This window comes from Eptesicus fuscus, chromosome 17 (genome assembly GCF_027574615.1).
Source record: "Eptesicus fuscus isolate TK198812 chromosome 17, DD_ASM_mEF_20220401, whole genome shotgun sequence".
Classification (NCBI taxonomy): Eukaryota; Metazoa; Chordata; class Mammalia; order Chiroptera; family Vespertilionidae; genus Eptesicus; species Eptesicus fuscus.
The window spans coordinates 3,306,075-3,332,925 of NC_072489.1; the positions used below are offsets into that span (position 1 = coordinate 3,306,075).

Here is a 26,851-nt window from a genome sequence, read left to right on the forward strand (position 1 = left end):
ATCTTTTCATAAGTTTGTTGGCCATCTGTATGTCCTCTTTGGGAAATTGTCTATTCAAGTCCTCTGCCCATTTTTCATTTGATTGTGGTTTTCTGGGTATTGTATAAATTCCTTATATATTTTGGATTTTAACACCTTGAATGTATTATTTATGTAAATATTCTCCCATTCAGTAGATTGTCTTTTTTTGGGGGGTGGGGTTGATACTTTCTTTTACTGTATAAAAGCTTTTTAGTATGATTTATTTCTATTTGTTTTTTGTTTGTTTTTGTCTCCCTTGCCTGGGAGGCATATCCAAAAATACATTTATAAGAGCGATGTCAAAGAGTTTATTGCCTATGTTTTCTTCTATGAGTTTTATAGTTTAAGATCTCACATTTAAGTCAATTTGTTTTGAGCTTATTTTTGTATATGGTATCAGGAATTGGTCCGATTTTACTTTTCTCTTTATACTAGTATCTGTCCAGTTTTCCCAATACCACATATTGAAGAGACTGTCTAACTCATTGCACATCCTTGTCTCTTTTGTCATAGATTAACTGACCATACAAGTGATAATTTATTTCTGAGCTCTTTATTCTATTCCATTGATCTTTATATATGTTTCATGCAAGTAATATACTGTTTTGATTATTGTATCTTTGTAGTATAGTTTGAAATCAGGGAGCATGATACCTCCTGCTTTGTACTTTCTCAATGTTCTTCAGCTTTTGGGGTCTTTTATGGTTCCATATAAATTTAGGATTAGTAGTCCTAGTTCTGAGAAAAATTATGGTGGTATTTTAAAAGAGATTGCATTGAATCTGCATATTGCTTAGGTAGTAAGGACATTTTAACAATATTAATTCTTCTAATCTATTAGAATGGTATATCCTTCCATTTTGTTTTTGTATTCTCTTCAAATATTTTTCTTCAATGTTTTATTGTTTTCAGAGTACAGGTATTTAATCTCTTTGGTTAAATTTATTCCTAGATATTTTATGCTTTTTGGAGAAATTATAAATGGACTTAAATTTGCTTTCTTTCTGATGGTTTGTTATCGGTATATAGAAATGCAACAGATTTCAGTATATTGATTTTTCATCCTTCCACTTTAATGAATTCATTTATAATTTGTAAGTAGAGGCCGGTGCATGAAATTCGTGCATGGGGGGGGGGTGTCCCTCAGTCCAGCCTGCACCCTCTCCAATCTGGGACCCCTTGAGGGATGTCCAACTGCCCAGTTGGATCGGGCCTAAATGGGTGGTCAGCCTAAACGGCACTTGGACATCCCTCTCATAATCCAGGACTGCTGGCTCCAAACTGCTCACTTGCCTCTGCCTGATTGCCACTAACTGCTTCTGCCTGCCAGTCTGATCACCCCCTAACCACTAAACCCCTAACTGTCCTCCCCTGCAGGCCTGCCTCCCCCAACTGCCCTCTCCTGTAGGCCTGGTCCCCCCCAACTTCCCTCTCTGCTGGCCTGGTCTCCCCCAACTGCCCTCCTCTGCTGGCCTGGTCACCCCTAACTGCCCATAACTGCCCTTCCCTGCAGGTCATCTTGTGGTGGCCATCTTGTGTCCACATGGGGGCAGCCATCTTTGACCAATGGGGGTGGCCATCTTGTGTCTTGGAGTGAGGTCAATTTGCATATTACTCTTTTATTAGATAGGATAGTATTTTTGGTGAAGTCTATAGGGGTTTCTATTTATAGCATCATGTCACTTCTTCCTTTATGACTTGGACACTTCATTTATTTTTCTTGTCTCATTGTTGTGACTAAGACTTCCAATACCATGTTGAACAGAAGTGGTGATACTGGGCATTCTTGTTTTGTTCCTGGTCTTAGAGTAAAAACTTTCAGTTTTTCAGTGTTGAGTATACTATTAGATGTGGATTTGTCATAGTCTTTTGGTTGAGGTATGTTTCTTATTGAGAGTTTTTATCATAAAAAGATTTTGAATTTTGTCACATGCTCTTTCTACATCTATTGAGATGATTTTTATTTTCCACTTTGTTATTGTTATGTATCTTGTTGATTGATTTTTCAGATGTTGGACCATCCTCACAAATCTGGAATAAATACAACTCAATCATTGTGTATAACCCTTTTAACGCACTATTGAATTTGATTTACTAATATTTTTTGAGAATTTTTGCTCCTATGTACATCAAAGATATTGACTTATAATTTTCTTTTTTGCAATATCTGTCTGGTTTGGGTATCAGGGTAATGCTGGATTTATAGATGAGTTTGCAAGCTTTCCTTATTCCTTGATTTTTAAAAATAGTTTAAGACTTATAAGTATAAGTTCTTCTTTAAATATTTGGACAAAACCATCTGCAAAGTTATCTGGTCCTGGACTTTTTATTTATTGGATTTTTAAAATTATATCTTTAATTTTATTGTTAGTAATTGGTCTGCTTAGATTTTCTGATTATTCCTGGTTCTGTTTTGAAAGATGATATGTTATGCTTTAAAAAGTTTATCCATTTTTTCTAGATATTTGAATTTGTTAGCATAATTTGTTCATATTATTTTAATGGCTCTTTGTATTTCTTTTGTATCTTCTAATGTTTCACTGATTTTATTTGTCTCTTTTTCTTTTTTTAATGTTTGGTCTTAAGTATTTAATTTTTTTTCAATTACAGTTTCCATTTAATATTATATTAGTTTCAGGTGTGCAGCATAGTGGTTAGACATTTATATAACTTACAAAGTGGTTCCATGATAAGTCTTGCACCCACCTGACATTGGATATTATTACAATACTATTGATTATATTCCCTAAACTGTACTTTACATCCTTGTGACTACTTTGTAACTACCAATTTGCACTTCTTAATGCATTCACTTTTTTCATCCAGGACTCCACCCATCTAGTAACTGTCAGTTCATTCTCTGTATCTATGAGTTTGTTTCTGTTTCATTTTTTTCATAAATGATTACAAGGGTTATGTCTTTCTGTTGGATTGATCCCTTTATCATTACAAAATTTCTTTCTTTTTCTCTTGCTATAACCTTTATTTTTAAATATATATATTTTTATTGATTTCAGAGAGGAAGGGCTAGGAAGAGAGAGAAAGAAACATTAATGATGACAGAGAATCATTAGTTGGCTGCCTACTACACTTCCTGTACTGGGGATCGAATCTGGGACCGGGTATGTGCCCTGAGTAGGAATTGAACTGTGACCTCCTGGTTCATAGGTCAATGCTCAACCACTAAGCCACACCAGCCAGGCCATAGCCTTTGTTTTAAAATTGATTTTATTTGGTATAAGTATTGCTATTACAGAATTTTTCATTTCCATTTGCATTAAATATCCTTTTACATCCCTTTACTTTCAGTCTGTGTATCTTTTGAAATGAAGTGGGTCTCTTGTTGAAAGCATATATATATCCACTCAGTTACCCTATGTCTTTTGATTGGAGCAATTAATCAATTTTCACTTACAGTAATTAATTATAGGAGTGTAGTTATTGTCATTGTATTATTCATATATTTGATCTTTTTTTTTTCTTTTTAAAGTAGTGCCTTTAACATTTCTAATACTGGTTTGGTGGTGATGAACTCATTTTTCTTTTTCTTATCTGGAAAGCTCTTTATCTCTTCTTCAATTCTAAATGATAGCCTTTCTGGGTTCTTGGTTATATAGGTCCTTTAAATATTTATGAAAACCTCTCCTGTCCTGCAAAGTTTCTGTTGAGAAATCAGCTGACAGTCTTGTGTGAGCTCCATTATAGGTAACTGTTTTTCTCTTGATGCTTTAGGAGTCTTTTGTCTTAACCTTTGGCATTTTAATTATGAAGTGTCTTGGTGTGGGCCTCTTTGGGTTCATCATGTTTGAGACACTATACTTCCTGGACTTACATGTCTCTTTTCTTCACCAGATTAGGAAAGTTTTCAGTCATTTCTTCACATAGGTTTTCAATTACTGTTTCTCTTTTTTCTTCTTCTGGTACCCCTATAATGTGAATGTTGTTACGCTTGATATTGTCCCAGAAATCCCTTAAGCTATCTTCATTTTTTTTTCTTTTACTATTTTGATTTGATGTTTGTCTCTACTTTATCTTCTAAATTGCTGTTTTGATCCTCTTCATCTGATCTGTTGACTCCATCCATTCTATTCTTCATTTGAGTTATTGTATTTTTCATTTCTGATTTGTCCTTCTGTACATTTTCTATCTTCTTTTTTAACTTCTCACTGAGATCATATATCCTTTCTGGAAGTTCATTGAGCAGCTACTCACCCACGGCATTGGTTCAGGAAGGGAGATGCAGACTCAAGGTGCCTAAGGAGAGTCTTGGGTAGGAAGCATTGCAGGGAGATGTGGAAATCAGCAGCCAGGAACATTTGGTCGTAGGCCCCCAAACTGAAACAGGTGTTTATCCTGAGAGGAGCTAGCAGCTACCAGTAGCCACAGGTCAGGGGAAAAAAAATCCCTACCATTATAGGTAACCTACTCCAGGTGATACAGCCTGCCCCACCCTCAGGAGCCCTGTCTGCCACACCCTGCATTTTGACCTTTTCAGAAGAAACAAAAGCAAAGGCCAAGCTTACAGGTTTGAACAATCTCAGGGAGCTTCAGTGACTGGATTGGGGGAGGGGCTTTCTACCCCATTATTCTGGGAACCAGACTGGTACTTTCCCCCACAGGAGAGCTGATAGAAACTCCAGGTTTCCAGCAGACCCTGCTGATCTCCATACAACAATCTCTGTCCAGTAGAGGGCAGAGTAATAGTTTGGTCCACTCACAGAGCAGTGGCTCTGGGCTAGGGAAACACCCACCACATTCACTAAACAGCACCTCCCCAACCTACAGTCCTTTCAGAAACAGACTTTTGAGTGATTAAGATTAACAGCTAGCCCTAACCGGTTTGGCTCAGTGGATAGAGCTTTGGCCTATGGACTGAAAGGTCCCAGGTTTGATTCCAGTCAAGGGCATGTACTTTGGTTGTAGGCACATCCCCAGTGGGGAGTGTGCAGGAGGCAGCTGATTGATGTTTCTCTCTCATAGATGTTTCTAGCTCTCTATCCTTTCCCCTTCCTCTCTGTAAAAAAATCAATAAAATATATTTAAAAAAAAAAAGATTGACAGCTGGCTAGCAGGCAAAAGTGGGTAGAGGAGGAGCCCAGAGATCAGGGAAAGTTTCTGGACCCAGCCCTGAGCCACATGCTGCTAATAAGTCTACTTTAGAGGGCATATTGGCCCCTCCTGGTTGGAGCCAAGGCCTGTGGAGACAAACACAAATGGTGGATCGCTTGGAGCTTCAAGCAGTGTGCTGAAAGCCAAAGGAGGACAGTTCCTGACAGTGGTTAGCACCTGAGTACCTCACAGGAAGCCCAGAATCGGCAGACAGAACAGACAAGTGCGATCCAAAAGGAGCTCCTGTGGGATGTCGAATAGTTGAAATGAACACTACTTCACTTTTTTTCTCTCTTTTTTTCTTTTTTCTCCTTTTTTTCTTTGTTCTTTTTTCTCTTTCTTCTATTTTTTTTCTTTTAAAAATTTATCTTTTCTTCTATCTGATTTATTGATTTGTTATTATTCTAGTCTTTGTTGTTTCATTCATATATCTATCTATATTCCACTTCCCTTTTCCTACTATTTTTTTCTCTTTTTATCACTATTTAATTTTTTTTCTCGTTTCCTTCTCTCTTTTTTTGTCTCTTGCTTTCTCATCTGTTTTCTTTTACTTTTTCTAAGTCTATCTGCTTTCTTCTCTATTTTTTTAAATTGTTTTTCTTGTCTCTTTGTTTTTTTCTCCATCCTTTATTGTAAACAATTTTCTTCTGCTACTTCCCTAATTCTTTATTCTTATTTTATTTCAGCTCTGCATCTACATAGTCAATCTTCCATTTTTTGTTTGTGCTTTTTTTTTGTTTGGTTTTCTCCTTGTATTTTTCTTTTTATTTTCTCTATCATTCTTGTTCTATCTTCTCTTTACTAATACTCTGTTCTCTGGTGGTTGCTTTTGTTGGTGCTATAGGGGTCTTGTATACATTTTGTTTATTTCTCCTTTTTCGTGTTTTATTGTGTATTTTACTCTGTTCAGTCAGCACCTCAACAACAGCTCACAGAACATGGTCAGGGTGAATGTCAGCCTGAATGAAAGGAGTCTTCCTCCACAAATGAGACAATAGCATTCAAGACCCAACTACAACAAGAGAAGCCACATAACTCAAGCCAGGGGCTTTCCTAGAGTCCCCAGCTCAGGAGATCTAAGAGACTGCACCACTGGATCCCACAGGACACCTGCTAAATAAGACCTCAACCACAAAATCTGGATGCACAGCAGTTTGATTTAATACATAGAAACAAAATCAAAAGGACAGAAAAATGGGCAGACAAAGAAACAAATCCCAAATGAAAGATAAAGGAGAATCACCAGAAAATAACTAAATGATATGAAGGAAAACAACTTGTCAGATAAAGAATTCAGACTAATGTTAAAAAGGGTGCTCAAAAATTGTGAGAACTACAAACAACTTAATGAAAATGATAAGGGTCATAATGAGAGCTAAACCAACATGAAAAGAGAGCTTGAAACAACAAATAAGAATCAATTAAAAAGAAGCATAACATAACTGAAATAAAGAACACCCTGGAAGGATTCAACAGTAGACAAGAAGCAGCTACAGATAGAATCAGTGAATCAGAAGACGAGGTAGAAAAAAACACACAAAACACCTATTCAGAGCAGCAAATGGAAAAAAAAATTTAAAAACAGGAGGAGAGTCTAAGGGAGCTTTTGGACAACGTGAAACATAACAATATTTGCAACGTGAAACATAACAATATTTGCAATATTTGCAACGTGAAACAACAATATTTGCATTCAACAATAATTGAACCCAGGAGCTTTTGGACAATTATAAACATAACAATATTTGCATTCCAGGGTATAAGAAGGAGCAGGATCTGAGAAAGGAATAGAGAACCTGTTTGGAGAAATAAGGACATAAAATTTCCTACCCTGGTGAAGGAAAAAGGCACTTAAATAAAGGAGATGCAGAGTCCCAATCAAGATGAACCCCAAAAGATCCACAACTAGGCACATATTAATTAAAATGCCAAACATTAAAGACAAAGAGTGGATCTTAAAGGCTGCAAGAGAGACAAAGAAAGATACATATAAGGATCTCCCAATAGACTGTCAATTGATTTCTCAATAGAAAAACTTCAGACCAGAGGGAATGGCATGAAGTATACAAAATAATGAAAACCAAGGGATTGAAACCAATACTACTCTATACAGCAACGCTGTCATTTGAAATTGAAATAAAAAACTTTGTAAAAGAGAAAAAAGGCTAAAAGAGTTTATTACCACCAAACCAGCACTACAAGATATGCTGAAGGTACTGGTGTAAGAAGTAGAGAGAAAGAAAAGAACACAGGCATAAAGAATAAGAATAGCAATACATAAGTACCTATCAATAATAACCTTAAATACAAGTGGATTAAATGCAACAATCAAAAGACATATGGTAGCTGAATGGATAAGAAAACATGGAGTTGCCCCTTTGCAGGCAATTGCACCTGGAAACACCTTTGCTACTCTACATGCCAGGATAGTTAGAGGGTGACAGAAGTGCTGGGACTGGCCTTGGGCACTGGCTAGTGCTTCAAGATGCTAGTGGCTGCCATGCCACCGTGCCATTGAGCAATAAGAAGTATTCTCAGCTCTGCAGAGGAGTTGGGGATGGAACGAGGCAATCTCTCCAGGACCGCAGCCCTGCTCCTCCCCTTCCTTCTTTGAGGGCCAGACGGTGCCTGATCCACAGCCCAGCCTCGGAGGGACACACCAGACACCCAAACTGTTCTGAGCGTGCACACAAACTGCAGGATGGGGCTCCAGGAGGAAGAAGACACATGCAAAACACTTGGCAGCAGCAACGCAGAGAACCTTCTAAGCAGTGCCCCTGAGCGAATGCCCACAGAAGCACAGAGCAATCTCTCTGGGGCCGGTAATCATGGTGGTCATTGGGTGAAACAGTGGAAAACAGCAAAGCCATAACCCACGGTGAGCTCCTGACAACACTGGGAGGAGGCTCCTAGCAATCCCTGTCCCTCCAGTTCTGTCAGGGGCCCGAGGGTCACAGCTGCTGGCCATAGTGAGAGGCTGAGAGCCGTCCAGAAACCCATCTAGAAAGGTGTCCTTTTACCATTTCCAAAAGAAACTGTCCAGGGAGACAAAGGCCTGGGATGTTTCTTCTGCCTCAGGAACAAGGAGGCCAGAGGGACCTCGTTCCTTTGGTCTCACCAACACTGGCCCTGTCTTTCCACTCTAAGGCGCTGGAATACCCTTGTGCTACTTCCTGCCCATGGAACCCTGGCTAACATGACACACTAAGGGATAGCCATGGCCACTCACGTGTCCACTAGAAAGTAGAGGTCGAACTTGCCATCGCAGAATCTGAACCGGTCTTGGTCTTGCTCGCTTCTGTGATATCTGGCTCTCTGGCTGAAGCCTTTCCATTCTTGGCCAAAGTGGCGATTTAAATTTATCCAGCTCAGAACTCTGGGCCAGAAGCTCCCTGCGCTCACCAGGGGAGGAAGCATCACCAGCAGCAAGAAGATCATGGGGCCCAGCACCCTGGGGTCATCACTCTCCGTTTTCTTGGCCATCCCTGAGACTCCACTGGATGCCAGGCCACTCCAGGTTACTTTAGGCCACCACCTTTGCTGCCTCTGCCTTGCCCAGGGGCCTTGGCCACTCAGCTGTTTCACCAGTGCACCCTGTGTGCCTCCACCTGGTACCTGCCTTCTGGGCAGAAGAGGCCAGAATCTAACTTAGGGTAAGGGCCCCCACCACCTACTGAGCCCTTCCCCCACCCCGTGGAGGCAGAATGCCCTGTTATGATGGCCATAAAGGTTGGCATGGTGACTTTGTGACCTGCAGCTCTGCTCAGTGACCTGCCTATTGACAACCCAGCTGGGAGTCTGTGATCTTTGGAGGGACAGTAAGAGGAGGCCTTCCTTTGAGCCTTAACTCAACTCTCCCCACTGCCCCGCCTGGCCCCGCCCTGCCCCGCCTCCAGGTGGTCATTAGGGTTCTTGAGAACTGCTGCCTTTCTGTAAGCTGAAAGGGCAGCCTAGGTGAGAAGCTCATCACTGCGGGTGAGGGGCTGAAGGAAGTGGGAGGCCAGAGTGTTGTAATGGTCATACTTGAGGACACTGCAGGCACCCAGGGGACGGAACGGTCCAGACGGGGAGGAAGGTCATGCAAAGATGCCAAGTCCTTTGTGCATGATGGACCGTCCAGTTACCCACTCTTGTGCAGCAAAGCACCCCAATCTCAATGACATCAACAAGAACCGGAAATTCAGAGAGGGCTGAGTGGGATGGCTTGTCTCTGCCCCCTGGGAAACATGGGCATAGAAACTGTGACAAAGTTGGAGGAAGGTCAGCCAGGGGTACCATCTAGTGGGGAAGCTCCAGCTGTCCACTGGGTTCTGTTTGGGGGCTCCTTTTCCACGTAATGAGGCTGTGTGTGGCTGGCTCTCTGCCAGGAGTTATCAAAGTGCTGGAGCATTGTCCCGGCTGCCTCAGTGGGGAGCTATCACAATGTTGGTCAGATAATCAAGTGTGTTGGAACCAGGCACCTCTGGGTTGGAAGGACGGTCGTGCCTCCAAGTGCTATGTTATTCCCTTCACCCAGAGCCATTCCACTGTAGCACAGGTGTGCGCACAGCAGGCATGCCCACCATGCTGCTGTCCTTGCAGCGGGAAAGAATAAGGTTCACACACTCAGGCTGGGATTGTAAAATGTATTCAGAAATATCTTAAACATTTTATTTTGTCTTATTGTTTTTGTGAGCAGAAATGAAGTTAAATATCGTAAAAACTCTCTCTAACAAGTATAAAATACACCTTTCCATATGTCTAACTGAAATTACAAGTGATAAAAGCATTGTGTTGGCAGTTGTTGTTACTGTTGCTTTTAGAATACTATGTAAAATACTAAAATATCTTAAATAAATGGTATTTTAGGATTGATGAGATTTAGTATGCTTTTTCCAGCAGCATAATAGATAGGTATAACTGGTTTCATATCATGACACTGGTATTGTCATATTTTATATGTAGGAGTGGGCAAAAGTAGTTTGTAGTTGTGAGTACATGAAACACAGAGTTTACTCTTGTATTATTTTTAGTTATTATAATGTTTTCCATATGAACAGCCATAAACTTACTTTTGTCCACTCCTGCATTTATCTATTGATTAGGTATCTCATTGTGGTTTTATGTGCATCTCCCTAGTTACTGATGAGATTGGTCTTCTGTTCAGGACATTTGGCGTCATGCCTTTTTCTCATTTGTAAAGTGCTGTTCCTGCCTGTGTCCATTCTCTGATTCTGGAATTTATCTTTTTCTTGAACATTCCTTACATACCTGGGATACTAATCCTTTATCAACTGTTGCAAATATCTTCTTCCAGTGTGGCTTTTTTTGTTTGCTCTATTTATTGTCTTATAGTAAATCAGAAATCTTACTTTTCATGTAGTTGAATTTTAAAACTTAAGATTTGCACTGTTGGTGTCTTATATTAAGAAATTCTTCCTGGCTAAAGATTTAGCACATTATATCTGAAATGCTTTAAAGATTTGCCCTTAAAATTGATATTTAAAGTATCAGGAGTTAATTTGTTCCAGGGACCTGATTTCACATTTTCCCATATATGGAGCAAGTTATCCCAGCATCATTTGTGGACTATGCCATCTTTTTCTCAATGATTTGCAAGTCACCTTAAACGTGTTTTAAGTTGCATAGATGCAGGTCTGGCTCTGTGCTCTCCATTCCATCCCCTTCACCTGCCCTTTGGTTCATATAGTTAGTGTCAATCCCACAGCATCTTACTTGTGATGGTGTGGACATTGTGTTAGTGCTCCTCACTGTGGCGTCCCCTTTAGGGAAGGTTGAGCTTCCCTGCCACATGCATTGCAGGCCTGGACCTGACTCCACCAATGAAATGGTCATAGAACTTCCAGGTGCCACTCCTGGGCAGCATCTTTAAGGGTGTAGTTATGGTTCAGGTGGACCCAGCCGCCTGGCACCTGAGCAACATGATGTGCAGCATCTTCTTGGGAACCTGGGTGGATGGTACATGTGGGGCAGTGAGACATGTGAGCGGACAATAAATTTTCTGCTTTGAAGCTGATCTTATTTGGGGCTTTTGTTTCTGAAGATAACTCAGCAGATTCAGGTTACCAGCAGATACACATGGTATCAGTGTCCTACCCACTTACACAGACTTCTATAGCAAGACTTGTTAGGAAGGGTAAATCACCCACCTCATTGTCTTATGATAATTGGTGGCTCTTTTATGTACACTTGAGAATCAGCTCATAAAGTCACCACTACCCCAAAACCCTCTTAATACCCTATCTAATAAAAGATTAATATGCAAATTGAATGTACCTCCGCTACACCCACAAGCCATGCCCACCACCCATGCCCACCAGCCAATCAGGAGCAAATATGCAAATAAACCCAACCAAGATGGCTACAGCCACAGAGAGCAGGAGGGAGGCTTGGGTTTCCCGGCAATGGAGGAAGCCAAGATTTCCACCTGTCCTTTCCAGCCTAGGCCTCCACTCAAGACTACAAATTTTTAATTATAGAAGATACATAAATCCCAAGAGTAATGGCTGCCACCACGGAACAAGCAGAAGGCTTGGCTCCACTCCGGCTACAAAGTTTCAATTATAGAAGATAAATAAATCCCAGATACCAGGGTCTCCATGTGGGTCACCAGGTGGCGTGGCCAGCCTGCAAACCACCACAGGCCCCTTGCCCAGGCCGCCCCACACCTCAAGGGAACCCCCACCCTGATCCTGGATATCCTTCAGGGCAAACTAGCCGGCCCCCACCCATGCACCAGGCCTCTATCCTATCAACACACAAGATGGATGCCCCCATGTAGTCAAAGATCCTGCTCCCATGTGGACACAAGATGGCCACCACAAGATGGCCAGCAGGGAAGAGCAGTTGGGAGGGACCCAGACATGCAATGGAGAGCAGTTGGGAGGGATCAGGCCTGTAGGGGAGGGCAGTTAGAGGTGACCAGGCCTGCAGGGGAGCAGGTAGGCATCAATCAAGCTGGCAGGGGCGTGGTTAGGGGGTGATCAGGTTGGCAGGCAGAAGCGGTTAGGGGCAATCAGGAAGGCAGGCAGGTGAGCAGTTGGGAGCCAGCAGTCCTAGATTGTCAGAGGGATGTCCGACTGCCCATTTAAGCTTGATCCCTGTGGGCCTAAACAGGCAGTCAGACATCTCTCAAAGAGTCCCAGATTGGAGAGGGTGCAGGCTGGGCTGAGGGCCACACCGCCTTCATGCACGAATTTCATGCACCGGGCCTCTAGATCTATCTAATAAAAGATTAATATGCAAATTGACCATACCTCTGCTACGTCCACAAGCCACACCCACCAGCCAATCAGGAGCAAGTATGCAAATTAACCCAACCAAGATGGCTGCGGCCACAGAGAGAGCTGGAGGCTTGGATTTCTCTGGCAATGGAGGAAGCCAAACTTTCTGCCTGCCCTGGCCTGCCTTGGCCTCCACTTAAGGCTACAAAGTTTCAATTGTCGAAGATAAATAAATCCCAACAAAAATGCTGGCAGCCATAGCTGGAGAGGGCAGGAGGCTTGAGTTGCCCCCAAGTTTCCACAGCTCTGGCCTACCTTGGCCTCTGCTTAAGGCTACAAAGTTTCAATTATAGAAGATAAATAAATCCCAGATACCAGGGTCTCAGCGTGGGTCACCATGGGGCATGGCCAGTCCTCAAACTGCCACAGGCCCTGTCAGGACCAGACTGATGGTTGAACTGGGCTGAGGTAGGGAGGTGGGAATTGAGAAAAGAAAGAAAGACAGGAAAGCAGGATCAGGAGAGCGGCAAGCCATTGACCGACTGCAGCAACTTTATTAACTGCGTAATGCCTTTTATACACAAACACTGAATGGGAGGTCTGTTAAGAGGAATGTACTCTCCATTCCTCCCAATCTCTAAGATAAAGCAGGAAGCCAAATTTTCAGTAAATATTTACAGACTTCTGATAAGCTATGAAAGGTGGCTCTCATTCTGCTCATTCTGCTGACAATAGGAAAGTGCCATCAAAACAAGTCAGATCAAAACAAGTCAGGGAACACTGCATGGGAAGGGGACTGATTCTTGTCAGTCCGTTTGGGTGCAAGGACTCTGTCAGCTTACACCTGATCTCCAACAAGGCCTCTTACCCAGGCCACCCCACACCCCAAGATAACCCCCACACTGATCTGGGGCATCCTTCAGGGCAAACCAGCTGGCCCCTACCCATGCACCAGGCCTCTATCCTATCTAATAAAAGAATAATATGCAAATTGACCATCACTCCAAAACACAAGATTACTGACCCCATGTGGACACAAGATGACTGCCACAAGATGGCCAGACGGGGAGGACAGTTGGGAGGGACCAGGTCTTCAAGGGAGGACAGTTGGGGCGATCAGGCCAGCAGGGGAGGGCAGTTGGAAGGGAACAGGCCTGAAAGGGAGAGCAGTTGGGGGTGATCAGGCCTGCAGGGAAGGGAAGTTGCGGGGGGACCCAGGCCTGCAGCGTAGAGCAGTTAGGGGTGACCAGGCCTTCAGGGGAGGGCAGTTAGGGGGTGTTCAGGCTGGCAGGCAGAGGTAGTTAGGGGCAATCAGGAAGGCAGGCAGGCAATCATTTGGGAGCCAGCAGTCCTGGATTGTGAGAGGGATGTCCGACTACCTGGATCAGGTCTAAATGGGCAGTTGGACATCCCTCCAGGGGTCCCAGATTGGAGAGGGTGCAGACTGGGCTGAGGGACACCCCTCCTGTGTGCACAAATATTGTGCACAGCGTCTGTAGTTTATATAATAAAGATGCAGGGGTTGTAAGGACCTTACAACCTAAGGCTCCACCAGACCAGAAGTCAGTACTGGGCTGCTGTGGTGACCCAGCACTGACTGGGCCACTGCTGGTGCCCTCACTCAGCACTGACTGCCTAGGGGGCTGCAGATCATGCCTTGAGAGAGGCTGCAGAGAGAGAGGCAAGGTCTGATCTGTAGCCTTGTGGCAGCCATTGATCAGAACTTGCTTCTCTTTCTCTCTCTGCCTGGCCAACAGCCTAGCCTCCATTACTCTCCAGGCCTCCACCTGGCTGCTGATCAGCCCCACCTTTCTGACCAGGCCCCATTGTTAGGCCCAGAGATGCTGACTGGCATAGAAACTGACCAATCAGAACCAAATCTGGGTGAATATAAGGAGCCAATGGCTGCCTAGGAGGCGGAGCTTTTGATGCTGACTGGCATAGAACCTGACCAATCAGAACCAAATTGGCTGGCAGAGGAGGTTCAGTTTGGGGTGAGATCAGGCAGGCAGGGGGGGTAGTTGGAAGCAAGATCAGGACAGCAGGCAAGGGCTGTTGGGAGTGGTCGGGCAGGCAGAGGCAGTTGGGGGCTTGATCAGGCCAGCAGGGGAGGGCAGTTAGGGGTGATCAGGCAGGCAGGCAGAAGCAGTTAGGGCAATCAGGCAGACAAGCAGAGAGGCTAGGGGAGATCTGGCAGGCAGGCAGAGGGTTAGGGGCAATCAGGCAGGCAGGCAAGGTGAGTGGTTAAGAGCCAGTGGTTGGACATCCCCCAAGGGGTCCCTGATTGGAGTGGGTGTAGGCTGGGCTGAGGGAACCCCCCATGCATGAATTTTGCGCACTGGGCCTCATAAAACTAGAGGCCCGGTGCACAAAATTCATACAAGTGTAGGCCTTCCTTCCCCCAGCTGCCAGCACCCTCTGGTATCCCAGACCCGGATTCCCACTGGCACCCAGGACCCAGGCTTCTCTCTGGAAGGTCTCCGGAAGGATGTCTGGTCTAATTAGCATATTATGCTTTCATTATTATAGATTAAATATGCTGAAACATGTGCAGAGATTTTGTATCTGCAATCTGGAATCCTCTTATCAGTGAATGTGGCCATGTCTCCATTTATTTAGGTTTTCTTCAATGCTTTCCATATGAATTTCTCTTGACTTGTGTTGTTAAGTAACTTCCCTAAATACCCTACATTTTTACTGCTACAGTAAATGGCATCTTAAAACAATGGTTTAAAATATTCATTTTTCTTATTAAGAATGTATTCAATTATTGATATTTCACCCATATTGCTAAGCTATTTTATTCTAAAATATTATCTGTAGAGTGGCTTGGGTTTTTTGTAAAGTTAAAATGAAAAAAGAAAAACATTGTACTGACTAGTTGTTCTCTGAAGTTATGATAGAGGTATTCTTGATTTTTAAAGAGGATACTTCTAACATGTCAACATTGTGACGGATATTTACTGAAGGGTTCTGGTAGAACTCCTTTATCAATTTAGAGTTAATCTGAGAAATAAATCTTTTATTATGCCACTCTGGGTTTGTTACAAATCATGCATGAGTGTTGAATATTATCTAAATTATTTTTAGCATATTTATGATGAATATATATTTTTCTTTAGTAATGTATTAAAATGATTAGTTACAATAATGCATATAAAGCCAAGGTTAAAATTTTATAATTAAATCCATCTTGACCATGATACTTTTTTAAAACACTGCTGGGAAGTGTTTGCTATTAATTTATAGCTTTTTACCTTTTATATAAGAGAGGCTGCCCTATAATTTCTCATTTCTGCACTGATCTTATCTGATGTTGACATTATGTATGTAATCCTACTTTATAAAATACTAAGGATCACTTTTACTTTATTTCTCCTTGGAAAGACTTTGAGCATGATCCCAGTAATCTGCTCGTTGAATGTTCTGTATGATAGCATTTGTGTCTGTTTGTATTGGTCATGGAAAGTCTTAAACTACTGACACAATTTTTTAGTATTTACTGAATATTACAGACCAAATTGTGCCCCCACTGTGGTCTCTTTTATATTTTGAAGCACTAACCTGTAATGTGACTGCATGTCGTGATAGACTTTCAGGAAGTGGTTAAGGTTAAATAATACCCAAAGAGCAGGGCCCTAACCCATAGGATTGTGCCCTTATTAAAGGGACAGGAGAGTGCTCTTGTCACTTGCTAGAAGCCAATTTCAGCATGTCAGTAAGGGCTGAATCATCTGGGAATGGCTTAAAGGTATTTCCCCAAACCTAAAAGGATGCATAAAGTAATTGCTTGCTGCCAGACAGCTCAGGGCTTCTTAATCTACATGTTATTGCCTCCTCCAGGACAAACACCTGAACAGCCTGAGGAAATTCCCCAATCTGACAATGGCTTCTGTATGAAACCCTACCCTTTGAAGTGTATATCTCCACCTTGCCTTAGGACAATTTGTGTTAATAAAAAGCAAGGGGTCCTGAGACAAGGAGAACTTGGTTTCTTTAGCCAGGCTCCTCTGCCCGCCCCCCACCCCAAATGCCTTTCAAAATTATGTTTCATTTATGGACTCTTATTTAATTTCTGCAAACCCCCTTCTCCAGATTTCAAAACCCTTCTAGATGCCAGATCAAGACCACTGGCATTAGTCACCCACAACAGAGAAAAGGCCATGTGCAGACATGGCAGGAAAGCAGCTGTCTGCTAGCTGGGAGAGAGTTCTTATCAGAAACCAATCTTGCTGGCACTTTGATCATGAACTTCCAGCCTCTACAAGGGTGAAGAAAGGAATTTCTGTGGTTTTGCCCATGCAGCCTGTGGCTCCTTGTTATGGCATCTGGAGCAGATGAACATGCTGGCTGATGTAGTACTTCTATTTCTTTCATAAGTCAGTTTTACATGAATTTGTATATTCACAAGCAGTGGTATAATCTTGTTCAGATTCATTTGATTTTTATGTTTCTGCTCTATCTATAGTTATATAATTTTTAAGTTTTTTATTCCTTAACTAGAGGGCTGATGCATGAAAATCATGCACTCCGTGTGGTCCCTCAGCTTGGCCTGCACCCTCTTGAAATCTGGGAGCCCTTGGGGGATGTCAGACATCCTTAGCGCTGCTGCAGAGGCAGGAGAGGCTTCCGCCACCACCTCTGTGGCTTCTGGAGCGGTGCTCCTCCTGCATTGAGCATCTGCCCCCTAGGGGTCAGTGCTTGTCATAGTGACCAGTTGTTCCACTGTTCAGTCGATTTACATTATCTAGGACTAGTGGCCTGGTGCATAAAATTTGTGCACAGGGTGGGGGGGTGTCCCTCAGCCCAGCCTGCACCTTCTCCAATTGGTCCTAAACTGGTGGTCGGACATCCCTCTTGCAATCTAGGACTGCTGGCTTCTAACCACTCACCTGCGTGCCTGCCTGATCACCCCTAACTGCCCTCCATGCCAGCCTGATCTTGCCCCCAAGTGCCCTCCCCTGCTGGCCTGATTGCCCCTAACTGCCTCTGCCTTGGCCCCCACCACCATGGCTTTGTCTGGAAGGAAGTCGGACTTCAGGAAGATGGCCGGTTGACCCTGTCTAATTAGCATATACCCTTTTATTAGTATAGATAGATTATAGAGGATAGGATTGCTTAAATGAGGGGGGGAGCCTTTTTCAGCAGGAGGAGATGCTCTTGACAGACCAAAACACATAATCCCTGTATCTGGACTGATAGCCAGCCATATGCACTATACTACCAAAACTGGTCATGAAAAAATTGAACCGCTTCCTTACACCTTATGCCAAACAACTGTTGCCCTTAAAACCCCTTATCAGCCCCCACCTTAGGTTCTGCCTTTGCAGTTCACCCAGTTTAGGTTCTGATTGGTTGGTTTCTATTCGAGTCAGCGTCAAAAGCTACGCCTCCTAGGCAGCCATTGCCTCCTGGCACGTCACCCAGATTTGGTTCTGATTGGTTGGTTTCTATGCCAGTCAGTGTCTCCGGGCCTACCTCTGGGCCTGATCAAAGAGGCAGGGATGATCAGCAGCCTGGAGGAGGCTGGGGGAGAAAGAGAGGTGGCTCCTGACGAAGCCAGGAGAAAAGAGAGAGGCAAGGCTGACCAAAATCTGCCACTGAGGCTGGGAATCAGACCCTGTCTCTCTCTCTGTATACCTTTCTCTGGCCTGATCCACAGCTGCCTCGGCAGTCAGTGCTGGGTTGCCACGGGACCCAGCACTGACTTCCAGTGTTCAGTGTAGCCATGGTTGTTATGGACCCTGGCTCTTTATATATATAGGATTGTGTGTTTTGCTATTCTATGCATTCACAAGGAGGACATTGCCCCAAGCAGTGAAAGGCAGTCCTCCTTCAAGTATGAACACAGTAGACAAAGATATACCATGTATCTATGGCATCAATATTTCCTGAGGAACCATCAGTGTTTACAAAGCTCCTGGGAGGTCATACTAGAAAGAGAAGTTTGGGAAACACAATCTTGTTTTAAGGTCAATTTTATTAGAGGACTAGAAGCCCGGTACACGAAATTCGTGCACGGAGAGGGGGGTGTCCCTCCAATCTGGAACCCCAGTGGGATCGGGTCTAAACGGGCAGTTGGACATCCCTCTCACAATCCGGGACTGCTGGCTCCCAACTGCTCACCTGCCTGCCTTCCTGATTGCCCCTAACCACTTCTGCCTGCTAGCCTGATCACCCCTAACCACTCCGCTGCCAGCCTGATTGATGCCTAACTGCTCCCCTGCCAGCCTGTTTGTCCCCAGCTTCCCTCCTCTGCCGGCCTGGTCACCCCTAACTGCCCTCCCCTGCAGGGTTGGTTGCCTCCAACTGCCCTCCCTTGCAGGCTGGGTGCCTCCCAACTGCCCTCCCCTGCTGGCCATCTTGTGGTGGCCATCTTGTGTCCACATGGGGGCAGGATCTTTGACCACATGGGGGAAGCCATATTGTGTGTTGGAGTGATGGTCAATCTGCATATTACTCTTTTATTAGATAGGATAGGGGCCTGGTGCAGGAGTGGGGGCCAGCTGGTTTGCCCTGAAGGGTGTCCTGGATCAGGGTGGGGGTTCCCTTGGGGCGTGGGGCAGCCTAAGCAAGGGGTCTGTGGTGGTTTGCAGGCCGGCCACAGCCCCTGGCAACCCAAGCGGAGGCCCTGGTATATGTAATTTATTTACGTTTTACAACTGAAACTTTGTAGCCTGGAGTGGAGCCAAGCCTCCTGCATGCTCCATGGCCGGCAGCCATTTCTGTTTGGGTTAATTCACCTTCTATAATTGAAACTTTGTAGCCTTAAGCAGAGGCCTGGGCCCGGCCAGGGTATGAGGAAAGCTTTGCTTTCTCCGTTGCCGCGGGCAACTCTGGCCTGCTCTCTCCAGCTCCATGGCTGCTGCCATTCTGTTTGAATTTGTTTACCTTCTATAATTGAAACTTTGTAGCTTCAGTGGAGGCTTAGGCCTGGCAAGGGCATGAGGAAAGCTTGATTCCTCTGTTGCCTGGGAAACCTTGCTCTCTGTGGCTGTAGCCATCTTGGTTGGGTTTATTTGCATGCTCACCCTGATTGGCTGGTGGGCGTGGCTTGGGCGTAGCGAAGGTGTGGTCAATTTGCATATTACCCTTTTATTAGGTAGGATTATTTGCATACGTTAACTTTCAATTAACTTTTGGTTTTTAATTATTCTCTCCTGAATTTTGGTTTTTTATTTACTTATTCTCTCCTTAACATTTTCTCACTTTCAGTTTTTTGGGGGGTTTATTTTACTACTAGAGGCCCGGTGCATGAAATTCGTGCACTGGGGAGGGTGTCCCTCAGCCCAGATTGCACCCTCTCTAATATGGGACCCCTCGGGGGATGTCCAACTGCAGGTTTAGGCCTGATTCCTCGGGCCTAATCCTGCAGTTGGACATCCCTCTCACAATCCGGGACCGCTGGCTCCTAACCGCTCACCTATCTGCCTGATTGCCCCCTACCTGCTTCCTTGCTGGCCTGATTGCCCCCTAACTGCTCCTCTGCGGGCCTGATTGCCCCCAAATACCCTCTCCTGTTGGCCTGATCACCCCAAGGCTTTTATTAGTATAGATATGACCCTGCACAGAAAATTTTACTAACCCTGCTTTACAATAAGGGCTTGACGATTGAATCATTAGGACCAGACACCAAGATTTCCTTTCTTTGAATAGTGGAGGGGATACTTATCTTGTCTTTAAGTTGCCCGGAAATTAAAATGAGATAATGACTTAGAAAAGTATAAAAGCACCATATAAAGACAACTGTCTTTTTAATGAAGTGGCAAAATGAAAAACACTTTTTATTCTCCCCTTCCTTCCTTTACAGCTTTTATTTAAACTTTGAAATTTGTAAAAATTTCACTCCAATTTTCATTTCTTTACATTCAACATTATTTTGTATTGGTTTCAGGTTTTATATTAGTTACAGAATAGTGGTTAGACAATCATATACTTTACAAAGTGTTCCCCGATATTTCTAGTACCTACCTGGCATCATACCATCATTACAACACTACTGACTATATTCCCTATTTAAGTGACAATGGGTTTACAGGGTCCTTTCAGTCTTTCTTTTGTGTTTCTTGTCCTTCCTTTTCTTTCTCACTTCTTCCCTCATTTTCTTTATATAGAATCTCAATTGGCCATCAAAGCTCAGTGAAGGCACTGGGACACGCTTCATCCATTTTACAGACCAGGAAACTGAGGCCAATTCCAGTTGGCTGTGGAACTTGACTCAGCACACAGGAAGCCCTCAGAGCCATGCTCTTTGCGCTTCCTAAGGGTCAGTGGCCCAGCAAACAGAACAAACCTTCCAGTCAGGCTTCCCAGCCTCTTTCTCAAGCACCTCTTCGTTGCGGATGCTCCACATTCTTTTCTCTCCCCCCATTCTTTACTGCTCCCCCTTCTCCGAAGCAGGTGGAAGGCTTCCCACTCACTGCCTAGGCATGCTCTGCTATGGGGCAGGGTGTAGCGAGCTTGCTTTTGAGTCAAGGCAGGAGCAGTAGTCACTGCCTCTGAAGTGTGAAGGCCACCTGAGCGAGGCCCATTAGCACTGGGAGCTTCTCAGTCAGTCAGTCTGACTGAATCATGTCAGTCAGTCCAGTACCCTGCAGTGCAGCACCCCTTCACTGAGGTGGCTCCACCCCTCACCCCCCGCCTCAGGGGTGAGGGTCCTTGCCCCTCTGCCAGGAGTCCTTCCATGACCCTTGATCCCTGGCTGGGCCCGGCCACGCCCCCCCAGGGTGGCGATTGCCCCCCGGGACCCCCGGAGCGGCTGGCTGGGCCCGGCCAAGCCTCCCCGCCCCAGGGACCCCAGGGAGCGGCTGGCTCGGCCTGGCCACGCCCCCCCCCCAGGGTGGCGATCGCCCCGGGGACCCTCGGAACTAAGAGGATTGGGCGCCGCCATCTTGGTCTTCTCAACGGCCGTATAGGCCATCCGGAGTCCCGCCCCCAGCCTCTCGCAGGCCCAATCATGAGCATAGTGGAGGTGCGGTCAATTTGCATGTTTCTCTATTATAAGGTAGGATTGTTTCACTGATATTTTAAGGTCAATTATTAGCTTATTTATTCTCACCCTTTCTTTTCTTTAACATAAATCCTGGGGCCACAAATGTCCTCTAAATTTCTTTTTCACTGTAGTTGAAATTTTTTAGGTCTTATTTTATTATCATTTGACTTTAAAATATTTTTAGTTTTGATTTGTTTTTTAATCTAGTTATTTTATGTCTTATTTAAGTGTTTTTTAAAATGTCTCTCTATCATTGGTTTCCACCTGGTTGCATGATGACTGAGAGCATGGTCGGAATGATGCAGTGTCTTTGAACTTTATTAAGATTTGTTTCAATGCATGATGGGTAGAGAGTTATTTATTAATATTGTTTATGGTGTTAGTCACATCTTCTATATTTTAAGTAGTATTTCTTTTTTTTTTTTTTTTTTTACAGATGAGCAATGAAATTTCTCACTGTAACAGTGGTTGGACAATTTCTCGTTTTAATCACTTTACTTTATTAACAGCATGTCAGTTTAACATTTTGTGGTTTTGTGGAAAATGAACCTTACAATTGAGAAATCACCCACTGTAACCCTAACCTGTTTTGTTTTCTGTGGTGAAGACTCCAGCCTTCTCTTGGTTTGCCCAGCATCTCTGGCGTGTCTTTCACTTTTACAGTCAACTTTTCTATGTCCTTAGGTGTTAAACATGTCTCCTTTGAAAGCATATAGCTTGATTAAAAACAAACAAACTGGACAAATTCTGTCTATCTTATAAGTGAAGTCTACCTACATTGTGGGGGCCATGGGGATGCCCCACTTGGGTCTCTGCAGTAGCGAGTGTGATAGAGCCATTCCAAGTATTCCTCCGTTGTTGTTTTTTTCAGTTCCATGTTCACCCTTGTTTCTTGAACCCCTGTTCTTTCATCTGAGTTCAGTTTCCCTCATCCTGAAGCACATTCTTCAGTTCAGGTTGTGGGGATGATAACCTTAAACTGGACATCTGAAAACATCTGTTTTGTCCTCACTCTTTTCTAAAAATCTGTACTTTTCACTTACCCTGCTATTCAGTATTAGCTGAGACTCAATATGACTTTGTGCTGGTTTCAGGTGTGCCGCACGGTGGTCTGGCACATAAGTTTATGACGTGGTCCCCGGTGAGTCCAGTTCCCACCTGGCCGGGCTCTCTCTCGAATAACAGTTCAGTTCCATTCCGCATGCTGAGCGCGCAGATTATCCCCAAGGGGGCCTGGGCGCTCAGCGACTTCATCAGACTGCGAGGCTCACCTTGGGGGTTGGTGCCTCACCCCATCTTCTTCAATGGGCTCTCTTCATAAAAGAAAAGTCATGCTTTGGGGACCAATCGCAAATTTCTAATGTAAGTTCTGAACCTTGTTTCCCCGCCTCCGATTGGCTGCTTTTGTCCTTTACAATCTAACTTTGTAATAGATGCTCAAGCCTTGGGAAGCAGAGAGCCTGTCCCCGCACTTGTCGGCGCCCCGCCCGCCCCAGGCATCCAGCACATTGATTGAATGAAGGAAGGAGCAGGGACTCAGCTCCGTTTCCCTTCCGTCCCTCAAGCCTTCCCACATCTAACCTGCTCTGCACCCCTGGGCTCACATAGCGTGTCCCCCACACCTGGCTGCCATTGCAAGCGCCCTGTGTTGCCCCAGACTCTACTGTCCTCTCCTCACCCCTCACTGCAAGGCAAAGCTCCAGGGAGCGTGAGCCCTGGAGGACCGCGCACTCAGCAGCCACCCTCCGCGGTGGGTCCGAGGCTGCGCACCCTCGCTGGCGCTCCAACTTCTCCCCTGCGCGCCCCCAGGTCTCCGAACTCGCAGTTCTCTGCCCCCCGCTACGGCGCACAGCCTGGGGGGCTGGGGGCGGGGGCAGCAGCTCCGGGAACCGGGCGTCCGGGCCGGAGAGCCGGGCACTGAGGTGTGGACTCCGGACTGACCCCCAGTGTCTCCTGGGTCCCGCAGACCCCAGAGAACAGCGCCGCTTCCAGAGGGGCGATGAGAGCCCGATGCCCCCGGGTCCTCAGCCGCCAGCGCCGGAGGGGGAGGCGGGATGGGGCGCTCGGAGTGCGGAGCTCGGCCGGCGTCCAGGAAGCCTGCCCCTCTGCGCCCATCAGGGGCGGGTTCCTTAGGGTGACAGGTCCCCTCGGGAACCGGGGCGCCGCGGTGGGCGTAGCCCGAGCCCCGCCCGGAGGCGGGACAGCGGGGAAGGCGGGACCCTCCCTCCCGTGCAGGTGGCAGAGGTGGCTCGGCCGGTCCTGGGGTGCGGGCTCCGCGAGTTCCAGCGTCGCCTGGGGAGAGCCCAGGTGAGAGCACGGTCCTGAGCCCGGGACCAGCCGCCCGTGCGCGTGGGGGTCGGGGCTCCTCTCACCCGCCTCGCCTGCCCCTGCGAGCTTCAGTCCTGCCCCTGACGGTCCTTGCTTCTTCCCTTCCCGCAGCTGCTTTCTCCATCTCCTTCCTCCAGGCCACCGCCCTGCCTCCTCCTCCTCCTTCTCTGCCTCTGATGCCCTTGGCTCTTCCCTTTCCCTCTCATCTCTCACTTTTCAGTCTCTCTTCTCTGCTACCCCTGCCCCTGTCCTGCTGCTCTTTCTCTCTCTCCCTCTCTCTGCTCCCTGTTCTCCTGCCCGCCCCCCGCCCCCCGCCCCCCCTCCCTACCCCCCCCCCCCCAGCAAGTCTGCCCTGGATATTCCCCTTTAGTGACTGCAGTTCTTTTCATCCACCCCTCCAACCTCCATCCTTCCACCGCTCCACCCTTCCCTCTCCTACCCTTCCACCCCTCCACCCTTCCACTCACCCACTCCTCCACCCCTCCACCCTTCCACTCACCCACCCCTCCAACCTCCACCCACCTACCCCTCCACCCTTCCACCCACCTACCCCTTCCACCCTTCCACTCACCCACCCCTCCACCCTTCCACTCACCTACCCCTCCACCCCTCCACCCTTCTACTCACCTACCCCTCCACCCTTCCACCCTTCCACCCACCTACCCCTTCCACCCTTCCACTCACCCACCCCTCCACCCTTCCACTCACCTACCCCTCCACCCCTCCACCCTTCTACTCACCTACCCCTCCACCCTCCACTCACCTACCCCTCCACCCTTCCACCCTTCCACCCACCTACCCCTTCCACCCTTCCACTCATCCACCCCTCCACCCTTCCACTCACCTACCCCTCCACCCCTCCACCCTTCTACTCACCTACCCCTCCACCCTCCACTCACCTACCCCTCCACCCTTCCACCCACCTACCCCTTCCACCCTTCCACTCACCCACCCCTTCACCCTTCCACTCACCCACCCCTCCACCCACCCACCCCTCCACCCTTCCACTCACCTACCCCTCCACCCTCCACTCACCTACCCCTCCACCCCTCCACCCTTCCACTCACCTACCCCTTCACCCTTCCACTCACCTACCCTTCCACCCTCCACTCACCCACCCCTCCACCCTCCACTCACCCACCCCTCCACCCTCCACTCACCTACCCCTCCACCCTTCCACTCACCTACCCCTCCACCCTCCACTCACCCACCCCTCCACCCCTCCACCCTTCCACTCACCCACCCCTCCACCCCTCCACCCACCCACCTCTCCACCCTTCCACTCACCTACCCCTCCACCCTCCACTCACCTACCCCTCCACCCTTCCACCCTTCCACTCAGCTACCCCTCCACCCCTCCACCCTTCCACTCACCCACCCCTCCACCCCTCCACCCTTCCACTCACCCACCCCTCCACCCCTCCACCCTTCCACTCACCCACCCCTCCACCCTTCCACTCACCTACCCCTCCACCCTCCACTCACCTACCCCTCCACCCCTCCACCCTTCCACTCACCTACCCCTTCACCCTTCCACTCACCTACCCTTCCACCCTCCACTCACCCACCCCTCCACCCTCCACTCACCCACCCCTCCACCCTCCACTCACCTACCCCTCCACCCTTCCACTCACCTACCCCTCCACCCTCCACTCACCCACCCCTCCACCCTCCACTCACCTACCCCTCCACCCTTCCACCCTTCCACTCACCTACCCCTCCACCCCTCCACCCTTCCACTCACCCACCCCTCCACCCCTCCACCCTTCCACTCACCCACCCCTCCACCCTTCCACTCACCTACCCCTCCACCCTCCACTCACCTACCCCTCCACCCCTCCACCCTTCCACTCACCTACCCCTTCACCCTTCCACTCACCTACCCCTCCACCCTCCACTCACCCACCCCTCCACCCTCCACTCACCTACCCCTCCACCCTTCCACCCTTCCACTCACCTACCCCTCCACCCCTCCACCCTTCCACTCACCCACCCCTCCACCCCTCCACCCTTCCACTCACCTACCCCTCCACCCTTCCACCTTCCACTCACCCACCCCTTCACCCTTCCACTCACCTACCCCTCCACCCTTCCACTCACCTACCCCTCCACCCTTCCACCCTTCCACTCACCCACCCCTCCACCCTTCCACCCCTCCACCCTTCCACTCACTCACCCCTCCACCCCTCCACCCTTCCACTCACCTAACTCTCCACCTCTCCACCCCCCACCCCTGCACCCTACCACCCCCCCCACCCCTCCATGACTCCACCCTTCCACCCATCCATTCATCCACTCTTTCTGTGTTGCTTCCTTATTCTCAGCCAAGCTTGTGCTGGGCTCCAGGCTAATAAAGATGCATTGGCCCCAGATCCTTTCTCCAACAGATTCTATCCAAGGATCTGGGCGTGTAACTTGTTCAATGCCTGTTGTGTGGAAAATACACAAATGTTTAAGTTACAAATCTCTGAATTTTCAGGGTGAGCTGGAAAAATACTTGGCTTTAGACACAAAGTGTTGATTTAATCTTTTTCTTGAATTTGCCTTTAATACTGGCACAGACAGCACCCCACAGAGCTAACCCTTGCATGCACATTTAGGAGACACTGAGGCTTACACCATCTTTGTGTGAAGGCAGCGCCAGGCCAGGTAAATGGGGAGAGGGGTTGGATTCAGAGTTCAGTTGTTGGGACACAATAGGGAGGCCAGGGCTTTGCATGTAAAACATTTGGGTGAGAGTTGAAATAAGAAATTCACTGTATATTTTGAAAATATATACTTGTCAATGCTGCTGATGTGGAGAAATTAAGTTACATAATTATGTTGAATGAGACAGACATTTTATAGCAATTATTATGGCATTTGAAATTAACGTTTTTAACATAATGTAGGACCATGGAGGAAGTATTTTATCTTAACATCAAAGATTGTCTTAGACACATTCTAAGTGAAGAAATCTAGATAAACAAATCTGAGTTATTTTAAGGAATAAAATATAAGTATTGTATATCTAAGTAATTTTTTGCTTTTCATTAACAATTTTAATTTTGTCAGAGAAACATGATTTCATATTTTATAACATATGTAGCTAACGATATATGTTCAAACACATGCAATAAAAGTGATATATATATTAATATTATGTATTAAGTTATTAAAAAACTTGTGTTTTTTTTTA

At 46.4% G+C, this 26,851-nt stretch overlaps 1 protein-coding gene across 3 annotated transcripts in view; it reads right to left on the reverse strand.

The window, feature by feature from the left end:
* The window catches only part of LOC114234283 (anthrax toxin receptor-like), a 95,968-nt gene extending 87,186 nt beyond the window's left edge, over positions 1 to 8,782 (reverse strand). For all 3 annotated transcript variants that reach the window (XM_054728750.1, XM_054728749.1, XM_054728751.1), the window contains exon 1: positions 8,360 to 8,782. In XM_054728750.1, coding sequence (XP_054584725.1) covers positions 8,360 to 8,613 — 254 coding nt within the window. In that variant the 5' untranslated portion in view covers positions 8,614 to 8,782. The remainder of the gene's footprint in view (positions 1 to 8,359) is intronic.
* Positions 8,783 to 26,851: the final 18,069 nt, after the last annotated feature.